The following is a 16,404-nucleotide window of genomic DNA, read 5'->3' as shown; positions in this document are numbered from 1 at the left end:
AAAGACTCGGGCTGATACAGCAGGCTACGCTGCCAAGAACCAGATGGCCGCCCCGGCCGGCCATCCCGGCGGCGCCGCGGCCGCCCTCCCCGCCTCGCTCGCGCTCGCTCTCGCACTCACTCTCTCGCTAGGAAACACGGGAGGTATTGTGTGTTTGGAGCTAGTAACCTTGGTCAAACGAGTCCTCCGAGGAATCGCTGAAGGAGGAACGGGCCTCGACCTCTTGAAGCAGCAAACAAAACGGCTGCTTCCTGCCGGCGGCCGGCTTGGGCTTCAGAGTCCGGGCGGCTGCCAGGCCCCTCTCGGTCAGCTTGGGGCCGCCGGCCGGCTTGCTGCTCTTCGCCACCATGCCGCAAAGGATGGAAGATGTCAGTCTGGAGCTGGAGGGGCCTTGGGCAGCCCACTCATCCTTCAGGAATTCCTCCTCTTCCTCTGAGTCCGTATCTGCAGTCAAAGTAGTTTTTAATAGAGATAAGTCACAGGGCGCCGGGGGGAGGGAGGGGGCTGGTGTCTTTCTTCCATTATTCTCAGCGCTTTTGAGAACAATCTCCTACTCGCCAGACAGAGAGGTCCAGATGCCTACGGGCCGGCCGTGGAACCAGCTGAGTTCCGCCACCTGGAGCTCTCCTCCCGACCTGGGCCTCGCCTCTCACCCGCGAGGCCTCTGAGCTGCAGGCGTCTTCCGTGGGTTCGGACCCAGGCTCCTTCTAGGTCGGCTGCGGCCAGCATCCCCCACCACCCGGCCACTCTCAGGAAGGTCTCTGCCCAGGGCACAGAGAGCCCCGCCAAGTCCTGTCTACCCCACGGGACTGCAGCCGGCCCAGAGGCCCCTTGTGGGGAGGGACAAGGCCTAGGAGGGGAAGGGCTCAGTTAGAGCCATTCTTTCCCAAAACACCAGCTCCCGGGGTGTGCAGGGCCAGCGGACGCAGGCTCACGATGGCCATCGCGCACCCCCGTTCCCGGCCCCCTGCTCAGCAGTATCAGGACGGCGGCTTGAACAGTTACGCCAAGAACCAGGCACATGATGTTGCAACGATATCCGGGCTGCTGTCCCCCCACCCTTTCCCTATCAGAGAGCCGGGTTACCAGTACACTGCTGCCGGCTTCCCACAAGTCTCCAACCTTACTATACGGGTGAGGCTTTCCTGAGAGACATCACCCAGCTCTGGGGAGGGGGGCTGTCAAACGGGCACAGCTCTGGCCCCTACCAATCCCACCCCGGACATATACCACTTTGATCCGCTTTACGTGTGAAGCTGTTAAGCAAGATTTTGTCAGATGGAAAGGCTCTGCAGTCAGAGACTGGGGTCCCTTGATCTGGTAAAACCCACCCCAAACGTGGGCAACGTTACTGGACGCAGCCGCAGCTCTGGCACGCCAGCTCTCTCCAAGCCCAAGAAAAACTGTGTGTGTGTGTGCGTGCGCACGTGCGTGTGGTGTGCGTCTGCTGTATGTTTTTGTGTGTGGTGTGTGCGGTGTGTTTGTGGGTGTGGTGTCTGTGGTGTGTGTGTGTAGTGTGTGTGGTGTGTGCGCGAGTGTGGTGTGTGTGTGTGTTGTGTGTGTAGTGTGTGCATGGGTGTGGTGTGTGTGGTGTGTTTGTGGGTGCATGTGTGTGATACGCATGGGTGTGTGTGTGCTGTTTGTGGGTGTGGTGTGTGTCTGTGGTATGTGTGTGGTGTGTGGTGTGTGTCTGTGGTGTGTGTGATGTGTGTCTGTGGTGTGTGTGGTGTGTGCGTGAGTGGTCTGTATGTGTGCGGTGTGTGCGTGTGGGTGTGGTGTGTGGTGTGTGTGTGCTGTATATTTTTGTGTGTGGTGTGTGTGGAGGGTGTGTGTGTGGTGTGCTTGTGTGTGCTGTGTATTTTTGTGTGTGGAGGGTGTGTGTGGAGGGTGTGGGTGTGGTGTGCGTGGGTGCGTGTGCTGTGTGGTGTGCGTGGGTGTGGTGGGTGTGTCTGTAGTGTGTGTGTGTGCGTATGTGTGGTGTGTGCGTGAGTGTGGTGTGTGTGTGAGTCTGTGGTGTGTGTGTGTGGTGTGTGCATGTGGGTGTGGTGTGTGTGGGTGGGTGTGTGCGTGTTCAGGGACAGGGGTCCTCTGGCTGCCTCCTCCTCCGTCTATGCTTTCCACTCTAAAAGGAGGGAGGACACAGACGAGCCTCCGCCCGTGCCCTGGCCACAGCTCTCCCGCCCGTGTACTCCATCCCCCGTGTACTCCATCCCGTCCTTCCTGAGGCCACAACCCAGGCTGGAGACTTCCGAGCGAGCGTGAGGACGACCAGCTTGGATTCTCTCCAGAACCCACCAAGCATGCCACCCAACCCCTCCAACCCAACGTGGAAAAGCAAGAGAGCAACGTGCTCTCTTCCCACCTCCTGCAGGCGCAGCGCTTCTCTGCTGGAAACACCCCGACCTCTTCACGACCGCGCGTGCGCTCTCAGCGACCACGAACAACGAAAAAGCCAACATAAAAAACAGAGACACGCCCTCTCCACAGCCAGCTGCATATCACAGCCACCAGCACTGGAGACAGGCCTTCCGACCTCCCTGTGGCAATGATAACCCATTGCTCTCACGGGGACAGTGCAGTTTTAGACAAAGGCCTAACAGGTAGACCGGCACTCGGAACGCGGCCTTGCACGCACGCGCACGTCTGCTGCAGTACGCTCAGCGGCTCAGAGACCTCAACTTCTCTCTGGCCTCTAGCCTGTACCCTGACACATCCACCTGCGAGCGGGGAGGAGTGGCGGATTCTTCCAGCAACTCGCCAGGCCACATCCACCGACCACCGTCCCCTGACAGATCAAAGGAGCGGCAACCCTCCCCCACTCGCTATCCAATATTCCAAAACGTGCAGAGGAAGCCCTTCCCTCCTCCTTCAGGGCTGCAAGTCCCTGAAACTGGTCCACAGTGGCCAGGGGCCTAAGCCATGCTGCTCGGCTCACACCCACCCAAACGCGAGGGCCGGGAGGCTTCGGCGTCCGAACACGTCCCCAGTACCTAAGGCACAAAAGGTGCTGCTTGCCCCAACGCCTATCTGAGCATCAACCCTGCAGACCCGGGGCCATCAAACCCACGAACCTTAAAAACAAACCAAAAAACCCCCCAGCAGCAGCTTAACCTCATGCCAGGTGCCAGGTCCAGCTCTTCTCCCACGTGAGCTCACCTAGGGCTGCCGACAGCCCTCTGCATCTGAACTCCAAATCCATAAAGACGTTCTTCACTGTAACCTCAAAGGGGTCCATTTTTTACACTTCACGTTCAACACCCCCAACCCCGTGAGCTCGGCAGAGCCAGCCGAAGGCCCAGTCACACAGGTCCACGCGGTCAACGATGAAAAAGCCTGCCGCCCCCCCTCACGGCCTGGGCTCGCCTCAGAACCAACCCTGCAGACGGGCCAGGGGGCAAGAAGCCCCTTCCTGGCCTTGCTGCAGCGGGCACCGTACCGACGCCCACCCATCCTGGGCACTGCGCGTTCCGCCCACAAGTACTTACTGAGCACCTATTACATGCTAGACGGCGGGCTTTGGGCCACCAGAGGCCACAGAGAGCCGGCGGGGCGTTGGGCTTCGCGTGGGGGGCAAGGCTGCCCGGCTCCGGAAAACCATGCTCCCGGAGTTCCCAGAGAAGCAGCTCCAATGCCACGGGCTCCGGTTAGAGCTCAGTCCCTCAGTCCCACCAGCTGTTACGTTTCAGGGGCCCGAAAGCCGCCTGCAGCCGGCGGCTGCTGTGCGGACAGCGCACAGGCCGCGCCCATGATGGCAGCACGTCTTGCGCAGTTGAGGCGGACAGGCTGGGCCTGACCCCGGCCCGACCTCAGGATCTATCCTCGGGAACAACGCGGGTTAACCACTTGGAGGACTGTCGCAGAGACAAAGGGAAATACGGCCCAGACAGCCCTGGCGTGCGCTCCACAAATGCTGTTCTCACTAACACCGGGCCCGTGGACAGACGGCCGCCTGCGGGCCGCGGAACCCGGGTCATCTCTACGGTTCTCACAACCAGCCGCTCCAGGCCGCGAAGCAGCCAACTCTGCGGTGCACGACAGCTTTCGGGTACCGAAAGGGCCGGCGGGGCTTTCCGCTCCCACGCGCCCGCCAATCACGAGCACCCACCAATCATAGGTGGGCACCCAGCGCGGCGCCCGCCAATCACAGGCACTTCTGCTTCCGGCCTGGGCGGGGCCCGCACAGAGGCGGAAAAGAGACCTTCGCGCTTTCGACCCGAGAGAGGCGGAAGAGAGACCTTTCGAGCTTTCGAGGCTGAAAGAGGAGGAGGAGGAGGAAAGAGGAGGAAGGAGAGAAAGAGCGGCCCTGAGGCGGCGCGGCTCTCTACTTACTGTAGGAGTAGCTGCTCACTTCCGAGGCGAACGGGGAGTGGGCCGACTTGGGCTGGCCTCTGGCCTTGAACCCCACCTCCATCTTCCTGGCTTTGGCGGCCCTTTTGTGTTTACCTTCTCGGGAGGCTTTCAGAGACAGGCTGAGGCCTTTGGCCAGCGCCTTCCTGTCCTTGCCCAGCAGGCTGTCGTAGGGCGTCAAGTACCTGCCGCAGACCCCACTCGTCTTTGATTTCCCCCCAGAAGTGTCCGAGAACTTGAAGGGCGACTTCAACTTGTCCTGCTTTGTGAGGGAGAGGGCTTTGTCCAGCTTGCTTGCCAACTGCTCTTGGTCGCTGGCCATCTTCTTTTTCTTAATCTTCAGCTGGAAAGGGAAGTTGGGAAGTCACAGGTTAAGACGGCTGACCAAACACTGGGTCTCCACGCACGAGCTCTGACGAACCCCAGCTCCTTCTCCCTGCCTCTGCGGCTTCTGGCAAGTCGCTTAACTCCTCTTAGCCTCAGTTCCTCTACTCTGTAAAATGGGGGTAATTACGCACAGGCTTCAGCGGGTCGTTCTGAAGACGAACTGAGAAAAGGCACATGAGGCACTTACTAAATAGCTGTCACTGTGGTTACAGTTATCAGTGACACTGGCATTGCCACTGGCTCTCCACGGCGCTACCTGGTGCCTCCTAGGGGAAGCGCTCGAAGCGCAGCAGCAGCGTGGGAGAAGGCGGCTGGATTAAGGGAGGAGGGATGAACCCAAGATGGAAAACCCAGATCACAGCACAGCTGATCTGCTTATCTCAATCGCCTAAAGCAGGTGATGAAGACGGCTGCACAGCACAGCCTGAATCAGCCCATCCAGCTAAATGGGCCAAAGCTGCGGAGAAAATGCCTCGAGTGTGCCCTGGACGCCTGAAGCAGAAAGAACGATTAGAGATTTCACAGATAAATTCCTGCCTGCGCGTCTCTCGTCGGCTGTAGTCCTTTGTTGTTGAGACCTGCCGTTTCAATGGCCCTCATTTGAACACTTTATCGCTATTTTCTTTAATCAGGTAACAGTTCATAAGGAGAGAAAAGTTGGGATAGCGTCAATTAAACCACGAAAGTGTCCTTCACAATTCGAGAGTACAGAGGATCCTGACATACAAACTGGCTCTCTCCCCTCCGCCTGGACCCAGTCTCCCCTATGTGAGTCCTTCCCTCTGACGGCCGAGTCAACCAAAACAGCCCTCTCCCACAGGGCCTTTACCGGGAGGGATGACAAGGTACGTAAGCATTTAGCAATGAGGGCCTGAAGTGGATGATTTCAATACTCTGCAGAGAGAAGAAAAATCAAGGTGTTGGCTCTCACCCCCTTACCTCAGGACAGTTCACAGAGGAAATTACAATGGCATCAAGCCCTTGTTTCCCCGAACTAGAGTGGTGAAGCTGCTCGTTAAACTCATACTGTGAAACAACAGAGTGATCGCATTACTTGGTTAAGAACTTGCAGTCTCTCTTCTCGGCTTCAGCACCGGGTCACGGAGCACACACACAGGAAGTGGCGCACACAGCTCCACCCGAGGCTGGGTTACTCTGGTGGTCTCTGACCTCCCCTGAGCCTCACTTTCCCCCTCTGCACAGCGAGGAACATGGGAGGAGAGTCGCTCTGGCACTAAGGCAACCACCTCCACAGTTTCCGGGCAGCAGCAGGGCCAGCAGGCCTGCCAAGGGAGCGTGAACTCCGGCGCCCCCTCCAGACCTCCCGCCCCAAGCCAGCAGCACACCTGGAAGACGGGGCGGGGCCACTGACCTGACTCATGAAGTCTGAAGAGGCCTCGTGCTCGTCCCAAGGCTGGCTCCTCCCCCTGGCTTTCCCGGTCCCGCCAAGGGCATCGTGGTCCTCCTCAGGCCCCTTGTGTCTCTTCCTCAACCCTGCTCCCAGCTCACAGTCGTCCGAGGTCAGCAGGGGCTTGCCGCTCAGCCTGAAACCCAGATGCACCAGCGGTCAGCGCCCTGGCCAGGCGGCACTCACGGGCTGGGGGCCCGCCCTCGTGGCCCTGAAGGGTGGGCTCTGGATGTCGACGCACAGACCCTGGTGACAGAGTGACGAGTCTGGGGAGACGGAGCATCTAGCACTACGGCGCCGGGATTCTGGGATACTTGTGAAGGAGGCAGAATGAGAGTTTAGTGGGGGAAAAAGAAAACTTCTTGAAAGCAGTGTATCCTCTGCTGGCCTCTTTCTCTCTCGTGCTCCTTCACATACACACTCACACGCATATCTTTACACCGTCAGATTCCTCTGTACCAAGGAACAAGGATCAGGAATGCCACGGAAATCCACCAGGATGGGAGGGGGATTCAGATCAAGAGCTTCCAGGAAGGAAGAGCCGCTGGCTGGTCTCCTGTACCCCTAGGAGCATAAGCAGTCGGGCCATGGTCCTGGTTCGAAGGCCTCTTTTGCCTGCTTCAGCTAAACCCTCACAGGTAATAATAATAACGATAATAATTTTTACTTGGTACTACGTGTCTCGCTCCATGTCTGTGCTTTATACTTTAACCACAAAACAATGCTGTGTTCTAGATACTGCCTTTTATAGATGAAGGAACTCATCTATAAAGGCTAACACCTGGCCCAAGGCCACAAGAAGGGGCAGACCTGAGACTCGGGCAGGAGGTGCGTCCGCTTCCGGGGTCCACGCTCGTGACCAGCAGCTCTGCGTGCTGGCAGCCCCAGCCTCTGCTCTCCTCCCCAGGAGCTGCTCTCCCCGTGTGGCCGCTGACAGGGTATTCCTCCCTCTCTCCATCCTCTCATCAGTCAGGAACAGCCAAGAAGGGTAAATGCAAGACGAGGGGGCCCCTGGGGCTGTCTTCTCCTGAGAAGAGCTGTGGCCGCCCCACTGCCTCTCCTACGCCTTTGAAGGTACCCGGCGGCCCCCTCTGCTTCCTCAACCAAGCCCTGGCATCCACCTGCCCTGCTGTCGCAGGCAGAGGTGCCCTCCGGCCCCTTCCCGCTCGGCTCGTGCTACCCCCAGACGCCCTGGGAGGACGCAGCACCATTCCCGCCCACACGCGGCCTGGAGGGGGCGCTCTCGCTCCAGCTGCTCCCAAAGGGGCCTGTCCCCGAGTGCGCGGAGATGGCGGCCCCGGTCCCAGGGAGTAGGCTCGGCACAGCGAGCCAGGAGAACGGGAGTGACGCTGTCCGGCACAGAGGGAACCAAGCAAGAGCAGAGCGCGGCCCGCCGCCAAGAGCGGCTCGGGAATCAGCCCCTAGCCATGGAGGAAGCAGGTGCGGCAGGAAGACGGGCCCAACGCTTGGGTGACGCTCGACACGCTGGCTGGGGTGGGTCTGCCTGTCCATTCCACGCTTGCCCTCCTGGCCCGCCCGGGGCAGCGTGCCATGCTGCCCACGAGCCGCCGATCCAGGTGGGTCAGAGCCTGAGGGACGCGAGGTCCCCGGCGCCCACACAGGCCCCGCGCAGGCCCGGGATCCTCCCCTCCGAGCTCTGTGCCAGTCCCCGACCCACCGAGGGGCCAGCCTTACTTTCCGCTACGGATGCGGCTCTTCCCTCTCTTGCGGGGGGGCGACAGGGCGCTCAGGGCGTGGGTCCGTTTCCGCGGCCTGCCAGGGCCTCTGCGTGCCAAGCTTCTATGGGGTTCCTCGCGCCTGTCCCTTAAAGAGAATCACACGCTTGGCTGTGCACCCGGGGGGTGGCGGGGCGCGGAGAAGGGACGCACGGTACGCACACGTCACTCGGGGCCACGCACACCTGGCGGCCTGCCTCGGCCGCCCTCCTGAGCGCGGCGCCTACAGAGCCCAGGCCGCGGGCCGGCGGGGCACACTCACTCGGAATCGCGGCGCCTCTGCAGCTTCACCAGCTCGCGCTGCTTCTCCTTGTACTGGCGCTGCACCTCCGCCAGCCGCATCCGGAAGTCCAGCTCCATGGCGTCCATGCTCTCCAGGGAGGACTTCATGGCGTACATCTGCGGGGAGGGGCGGGTGAGGACGCCGCCCTCGGCCGGGGTGCGGGACCTCACAGCGGAGACCAGGGGCCCGGGTCACACCCAATTTCTACCCCTCACGAGCTGTGGCCTTGAGCAAAGCGGACTGCCCGGCTGCACGCCAAGGACCGAAAAGCCAACTTTGCAGGGCTGTGTCCAGGCCGAATTGGCCCGTAAGGACCGCTCAGGCAGAGCTGCCTGTTGGATCATCTGTCGCGGGCACGGGGAGATGAAGCCGCCTGCCCAAGGCCCACGGGCAGCAGGGGCGCAGCCAGGTCTGCTCTCCCTGAGCCCTCAAGCTGTCACCCACGGGATGCACTCTTGACACGTGATTACGTGACCCGGGAAGAGGAGACAACTTGCCCAGGACCACCGCCAGCAGACCGGTGGCGGAAGCTGGGTGCGGAACAGGCCCTTCCGAACGCAAAGCCGGCCAAGGCCCAGGTGAGGTGGCCTCTCTGGGGCACCCCGCGCCCGCCCCCCAGCCCCCCAGGCCTGGCCTGGGACACCTCACCCGCTCGTCCTTCTTCTGCATCCAGCTGTACTTCTTGTTGGGGTTCAGCTCCCGTGGAAGCCGCAGGTTCTTCAGCGGGTCCACGAAGGGGCCGTCCAACACCTCCTTCAGCATGTGACTGCTGGCCGCCAGCAGGCTCTCCAGAGAGGGCCGCACCGCGGGGCCCCGCTCCACACCTGCGGGAGGAGAGACGTGAGCCCGAGCCCCCAGGGGCCGGACTCAGAGGCACCACAGCCCACCCCTCAGGCCCCCAGCGGGAAGAGGACAAGGCCCAGAGCAGGCTCGTGGATGGCCTGAGGCCACACAGGTCCCCCCGGGATGCTGACGGCCCGCGGCCTTTCCCAGACACCGGAAATGGGCGCTGAGTGAGAACAGGTAAGAGCGTGGGACACACAGTGCCGTCCTGTTCCTCACAACACACTTGTACACAGACTCACAGAGAGTCAACAGAGGCCGGCAGAGCTGCTCTCTAGAACTGCGCTTCTCTTTTTGCTTATCTGTCCTTAAAATCTTCCATGAGGAGTATGCATGGTTTTCATGATCAGAAAAAAAGAGCCCCGGGACTTCCCTGGCGGCGCAGTGGTTAAGAATCTGCCTGCCAATGCAGGGGACAAGGGTTCGAGCCCTGGTCCAGGAAGATCCCACATGCCTTGGAGAGACTACGCCCGTGTGCCACAACTGAGCCCCCATGCTACAACTACTGAAGCCCGCATGCCACAACTACTGAAGCCCGCGCGCCTAGAGCCCGTGCTCTGCAACGAGAGAAGCCACCGCAATGAGAAGCCGGCGCACCACATTGAAGAGTAGCTCCCGCTCGCCGCAACTAGAGAAAGCCCTCGCGCAACACAAAGACCCAACGCAGCGAGAAAAAAAAAAGAAACAAGAAAAAAAGAGCCCCACAGTAAGTTTTGTAAACTGTAAAAGTAACATGTGCACATGATAAAAACCACAAACCAAGCAGAGGGTGGGACGAAACAAAAGCCTTTCTCCTCCCCAAACACAGGTCCCTCCCTGGAGGTGCCTCTGCTGACAGTGTCTGGCAGGTGGTTCCAGAAACTTTTATACATATTCAAACATAGGTAACACACAGGCATCCTTTATAAATATAAACATGGCATCAATCAATAAATACCACATCACACACTCTTTTCTACTTAAAGTCTTTTCACATTAGCACAAAAATACAAACGTGTTCACGTTACGGCTTGAGCCCTACAAAAAGTGCCGTTTCTGTAAGTCGAAAACACTAGAATATCAGAAATTTTATATGACCAAAGGGAGGAACAGCAGGCTAGAATTCTCTTGTATTGATGAGTTTTAATTTATCTAAATGATCCCCCACTGATGGCATTTAGGCGGCTCCTGTTTTTTTTGTAGTGAACGGGTAGGCACTGCGTAGGAAATACGCTGCCTGTGCAATTAACGTGATCAAGGTATATGTGTTTATCTCTGATAAATGTTCCAAATGCCCTTCAAAGAGACGGAACCAGATCAGGATCTCAACAATGGTACCTGAGAGCCTATTTCTCCACAATCTTTCTACTAAAGTAACATGAGTTTTCATTTTTCAATTGATGTTTTCTTTGTGATCTAACATATGATCCATTTTTGTGAATGTCCTACATGTGCTGGAGGGAAAAACTGTATTCCTTACTACCAACTGCACAGTTCCCTAAAATCGACAATGCAATTAACAATTGCACTGCCCAGATCAGGGCTTCTGAACCCTGGGGCCATTCACATTGCCATGACTGTTCTCTGCTGTGGGCGGCTGTCCTGGGCTTTCGGCGTAGGGTGTTAGCAGCGTCCCTTACCTTTACCCACTAGATGTCAGTAGTACTCCCCTCAAGCTGCCACAACCAAGTGTCACCGGTGGCCAGTTCAGTCACTGGTTTTGCTTTTCTGTCTTTACGGACATTGAGGCCACAAAGCAGAGAACCGCCCCCCTTCAAGGTCCTCCAAGCTGTAAGATCTCTTAGTTGCTGGGGGGGCCCTGCTCCGTCACAGGGGGGACCAAAGAGCAACTCCGTCACCTCCTTCACCCTCCGACACACCAGCTTTGCAGGGGCCCCCCAGGACTGACAGCCCAGGGCAGCCTGATGACCCGAAGGCAGCAGCAGTAGGTTGAACTGTGTGCCCCCAAATGCACGTGTTTAAACCCTAACCCCGACACCCCAGAACGTAACATCTTTAAAGACAGAATCAAGTTAAAGTGAGGTCTTCAGGGTGGGCCCTAACCCAACGTGACTGTGTCCTTATAAAAAGGGGACATTTGGATACAGAGACACGCAGAGGAAGACCATGGGAGGACACAGGGAGAGGACAGCCATCCATCCACAAGCCAACAGGGAGAGAGGCCTCAGAAGGAACCAACCCAACCTGCTGACACCTTGATCTAGAACTTCCAGCCTCCAGAACCATGAAACCACACACTTCTGTCATTCAAGACCCCCCCCACAACCCCCGCCCTACCCCACCCCACCCCATCTGTAGTATTTGGTACAGCAGCCTGAGCTGACTAATACACCAACCTTGTGGCTTTACCAATGTGGAGGTGCCCTGGAACAGGGGCCCGACACGCACTGGAACCCCCATGGGACCAGGCGTCAGTCACAGAGGCTACGGCGCTGCAGGGCGGGAAGGACGGCCAGCACGCCCAGGGACGCCCAGGTTCGCTGACTGTGGGCAGCTGTGCGCAGCAGGAGGGGCAGAGCGGGAGGGCCGGTGGCTCCAGGAAGCGACGCGGGCTGTGGGAAAAACGCTAACGGGCCCAGGAGCCTTGGGCCTGCCGTACGAACCGGGACCACTCGTGGCCCAGCTCTGTACAGAACGTGCAGGAGACTGCTGCTCAGTGTCTGTCAGCGACCGTCGAAGGGGGAGGGCCACCGGGGCCCCCCTCGCCCCTGTGGTGCACACACCCCTGCACACCCGCCCAGACGCTGCCCCCAGCCCTGGGGCCGCAGCCTCCACTGCAGAGCCCTGAGGGCACCCCAGACGTCCACCTCAAACATCGGTGTCCACACCAGCTGCTGGGCTTCTTCCCCCACACGTGCTCCCCCCGCCCCACCTGCCCAGCTCAGAAACTGGAATTCTCGTCTTCCAGCGGCTCAGGCCACAACCCTTGGCATCGTCCTTTTACACCCACGCTCAGTCCACCAGCAAAGCCTGCTGGCCGCACCTTAGCTTCCACCCAGAACCCACCTGCTCCTTGCCTGTGTGCCCCTCGCCACCCTGGGCCTGGATGGAGACGGGAGCCTCCGCCTGGGTCTCCCCGCCTCCACCCTCACCCCTGCGTCAGCTCTCCACACAGCCCACAAAGGAACCGCACGTAAGTCTGATCCTATCAGCTCAACTCAAAACCACCTTCCTACGGCCTCTCATTTCACTCCAAGTGGAAGACCTCCCCGGGGTCACCCCTCGCCCAAGTTATCCCACGGACCTCCTCACCACCACTCTCCCCTTCCGGCTCTGCTCCTGCCCCTGGCCTCCTTGCCTTTGTTCTAACACGACACACACAGTCACCTCAGGGCCTTTGCACTTGCTGTTCCTTAGGCCTGGCTGGTTTTCCCTAGAAGAATCTTCCTCCCCCACCCATCAACAGGGGCTTCCGTGGCCATGCGCTGTAGGAGACCACCCTTCCCACCCCTGCCCTGCCCCCGTCCCGGCCTTTTACCACCTGACAGTGCTGAGGGCTGCACGCAGATGGCCTGGTTCACCGCTGGCCCCCAGCACCAAAACGGTGCCGGGTACACAGTAGGAGCTGAATGAGTAGGCGGATGAGGTAGGAGTGTGAAAAGGGGCAAGAGTGTGCAGAGACTCCCAAACCGGGTGACCCGTCCTGAGCCCCCTCCTTTCCAGATGCCCCTGGGCCTCTGTGGTCCCCACTGGAAACCCCCCAGTTGGTAGGATCAAGAGGGTTTTCATTTCCTTCTGGGAAAAAAATTGTTTTTGGTACCAAACTATTTAAATGAGAGAAAAGAAACAATGAACTTTAGAAGAAGAACAACAAAACAACAGACGCCTGAGGGGGAGTGGGTGTCAGTCGTCCAAGCTTCCCGGAAAGGGGCATTTGACCATGACATGAAAGAGCCTTGAAAGTCTTGAAAATATGGCCTGGTTCTGGCCCAGCAATTCCACCCCTGGGAACAAATCCCGGGGAAAACAGAGGTGTGGACAAGGATTCTTCTTCAAGAGTAATCATCACATCATTTACAGCAGCTAAGAAAGGAAGGAAAGGAGGGAGGGAGGGAAGAAGGAAGGAAGGAAGGAAGGGGGGGAGGGAAGGGAGGGGGAGGGAGGGCGGGAATAAAAAAGAATTCAGGGCTTCCCTGGTGGCGCAGTGGTTGAGAGTCCACCTGCCGATGCAGGGGATGCAGGTTCGTGCCCCGGTCCGGGAAGATCCCACATGCCTTGGAGCGGCTGGGCCCGTGAGCCATGGCCGCTGGGCCCGCGCGTCCGGAGCCTGTGCTCCGCAACAGGAGAGGCCACAACAGTGAGAGGCCCGCGTACAGCAAAAAAAAAAAAAGAAGGCAAATGAAAATGCCTTACAATCTAGGATTGCGTCATTGAAGGCTGGGACCTCCACCAGGCAGAAAACTATGTAATCCCTAAAACAATATTTCTAAGAACACACAGGTTTGAGAAATGTTTAGTAAAGCATATACTAAGTGAAAAAGGCCAGTTACAGAGCACTGTTTACAAAATGACCTTGATTTTGGAACTGTGTGTCTGTGTAGAAAAAATTCTAGAGGAAGTACACCGAAACGTCCGGCGCTATTATCTCCCCCACAGCCAGGCCTGGGCCCCTCCTCCGTGCCGCTTCTGGCCCAAGCGTGGGCTCGCGAGGCTGTGCCTGACCCGCTCAGCCTCTCCACACACGTCTTGGAGCACCTCAATTTCTATGTCGAATGTCAGTGGTTTTGTGCCAGCCCAGAATTCACGGCCCCTTCTGCTGAAGGCACTCCATTCCCTCTGAGGACCGCCCCTCCCTACACCCTGGAAGTGGCTGCCCCCCCATCGAGGGCTGGCCATGATCAGCCTGGTCCATCCCATCTCCTGGGCCACAGGGTTTGCTTCTGCAAAAAGCATGAACCCCAGTCAGCCAATCATTGACAGTGCATCACAGCATCTTTGCCAGAGCTATGTGGAAACAGGTGGCCTCTTCTGTGTGTCTGCCGAGCTGAGCTGAGCAGGCCCATGGGCTTGGGAGAAAGTATCAGTGACCACTATAAGGGCAGTGGGCCCACCTTGAATGAAGCCAACAGAAAGAAGGGAAACAAGGGGGGTGGGGGGAGACAGGGAAGAGGGAAAAGAAACTCCTTGGTTTGAGCACCTGGATCCAGCCATACCTGAAATATTCTCTAATTACTGACATACTTCGGTTCCACAGCCAATAAATTTCCCCTGACTTTTTCTAACCAGTTAAAAGAAAAGTCTTGGTCCCTTACAACCCAAAGCATCTCACCACTGACAGAACAAGCAGAAACTTCACCACTAAGAAACCCAGAGACTGGCTGCACAACGATGTGACTGAATGTAACACCTCTGCCCTGTGCGCTTCAAAACGGTTAAAATGATAAGAGTTTACAACATGTATGTTTCACCACGGTTTTTTTAAAGTGCACACGAATCAACCACATCCTGGAGATTTTGAAATTTTTTAAATCCTATTTTGAAAAATTTTCCTTAAAAGGGGGAAAGGCGGGAGTTCCCTGGCGGCCTAGTGGTTAGGATTCCAGGCTTGCACTGCCGTGGCCCAGGTTCAATCCCCGGTTGGGGAACTGAGATCCCGCAAGCCACGCGGCCTAAAAATAAATAAATAAAAAGGGAAAAAGCAAGCCGCAGAGGCCCACCGCCCGGCACGACTCACCTGCCACCTCCTGGCTCCTCTTCTCGAGCTCCAGCTCGGCGATCTCGCTCAGCAGGGTGATGCCATGCAGGAAGCTTGGCTCCAAGACGAGGCTCTGCACTGCCTCCAGCCTCTCCAGGGCTGGGGCTCCAGTGCCCGGGGAGGGCAGAGGCCTGGCCTGGGGCAGCTCTGCCGCGGCTGCTAGGGCATTCATGCCAGCCAGCGGGTCCTCCAGGCTGGGCGGGAACTGATCGGAGCCCGCTTCCTCCAGGAAGCAGGCGCTGCCCGGCACAGGGGTGGCCTCCGGGGCCTCCAGACTCAGGCACTGTCCCTCCCCAGGGGGCACGTCACAGTCCGGCAGTTCCAGGCTGGGCCGGGGCTCACTCGGGGCCTCCTGGGCCAGATCTTCCTCGGGAGCTGCCTCTGCCACGGGCACGTCCACGGGCACCTCCACTGGCTCCTCCTTAGCCTTGACCAACGGCTCAGGCGTCAGCCGCGCCCCCAGGTCCGGGGCAGCCGTGCAGGACTCTGTCCGGCGCGGTGAATCAACCCGCGCCTCAGCCCCCTCGGCAAAGTCCGGGCACCCGGAGGGCTCCGCAGGCCCCTGGCCGCCGGCACTCAGCGCCTGGGCCTGGGCCTCCAGCAGGCCACCCGCGCAGCCGCCCGCCGGGCTCGGGGCCGCCAGGGCTTCCTCGGGGAGCAGCGTCAGTGGCGACTCGAGGGAGGGCAGCTCTGCGGGGCCTTCGTCCATGTCCTCCACCTCCGCCTTCACCTCCCGCTCCGCCAGTGGTTCTTCGTCCGGGACCTCCCTCAGCGGCTCTGGGACCTTGGACGGGGACAGGCGGATGGGCTTGTCCTCAGGCGAGAGCGCCAGGTGCTCGGGCCCATCGGCCGGGAGCGGCACGTCGGGGGCCAGGCCGTCGGCATCGGCAGCCGCCGTGGGCTGCAGCAGGAATGGGTAGGGCCTCCCGTAGTGTGGCGGCAGGGCTTGAAACGGGTACCTGGGTGGGATATCTGCCGAGGACACCAAGGGTCAGCGGGGGCCCCTTCTCCTGCCATGTCCGACACCCCCGTGTGTCCCCATCAACACCCACCCACCAGCCACCCTCTCTGCTGGGCCAGCCTGCGGGGCTGGGATCCCTTCCAGATGGCATCTGAGGAACCCCAGGGCCTTTCTGCATGTCTGCGCCGCAGAGAGAAAAACTGGCCACCATCTTTCCCAGAGGGTCTTCAGGTCTCAAAGGCTCTTTCTCTGTTCCTCCAGTCTCAGAACCCAGCACAAAGCTGGGCCAGAAGCACACGCTCAGTAAGACCCCAAATGGTCCCCACCCAGCCGGTGCCGACTCTGCCCTCCGTCCCACAAGAAGCCACCCGCCCCACGCCATTAAAGCAGAGGTGGGGCATCCAAGTTGTTCAAAAAATAATAGTAATACAGTGCTGGCTCCCCTCCCTCACTTTTTTTACTCTGAACTCCCACCCTTGAGTGTAATCTGCCTTACAGCAGGATGGTGTTCAGCTGACTGTCTGTAGTGGCCCAGGCCCAGCCCAGAGCAGGGCAAGCAGCAGGGGCTCAGTATGAACCAAACCGGGGGAGACAGACGCACGGAGCACCCTCACCCTGCACCAGGACCAGGCCTGTGCTCCACACTTGACCTCATTAGCAAGACATTGAATCTCCCCAGCCACCTGCCCAAGATCGCACACAGCATTCCGGTGGCAGAAATCTGAACTTCGGAATTCGAACTCA

The 16,404-nt window shown here is 58.9% G+C and overlaps 1 protein-coding gene across 5 annotated transcripts in view; it reads right to left on the bottom strand.

Annotated features, from left to right (window-relative positions):
- TNRC18 (trinucleotide repeat containing 18) overlaps nucleotides 1-16,404 on the bottom strand; it is an 84,080-nt gene that overhangs the window by 29,897 nt on the left and 37,779 nt on the right. For 4 of the 5 annotated variants that reach the window (XM_060032505.1, XM_060032506.1, XM_060032507.1 and 1 more), the window contains 6 exons: nucleotides 14,679-15,671; nucleotides 8,810-8,985; nucleotides 8,141-8,277; nucleotides 6,107-6,278; nucleotides 4,330-4,690; nucleotides 169-444 (listed from right to left, as the gene is read on the bottom strand). In XM_060032505.1, coding sequence (XP_059888488.1) covers nucleotides 169-444; nucleotides 4,330-4,690; nucleotides 6,107-6,278; nucleotides 8,141-8,277; nucleotides 8,810-8,985; nucleotides 14,679-15,671 — 2,115 coding nt within the window. Of the gene's footprint in view, nucleotides 1-168; nucleotides 445-4,329; nucleotides 4,691-6,106; nucleotides 6,279-7,837; nucleotides 7,967-8,140; nucleotides 8,278-8,809; nucleotides 8,986-14,678; nucleotides 15,672-16,404 lie in introns of all 5 variants that reach the window. The other variant, XM_060032509.1, reaches the window with a different exon arrangement.

This window comes from Delphinus delphis, chromosome 15 (assembly GCF_949987515.2).
Source record: "Delphinus delphis chromosome 15, mDelDel1.2, whole genome shotgun sequence".
Lineage (NCBI taxonomy): Eukaryota > Metazoa > Chordata > Mammalia > Artiodactyla > Delphinidae > Delphinus > Delphinus delphis.
The sequence above is the reverse complement of the archived record's forward strand: the minus strand, read 5'-3'. Positions and strand labels throughout refer to the sequence as shown.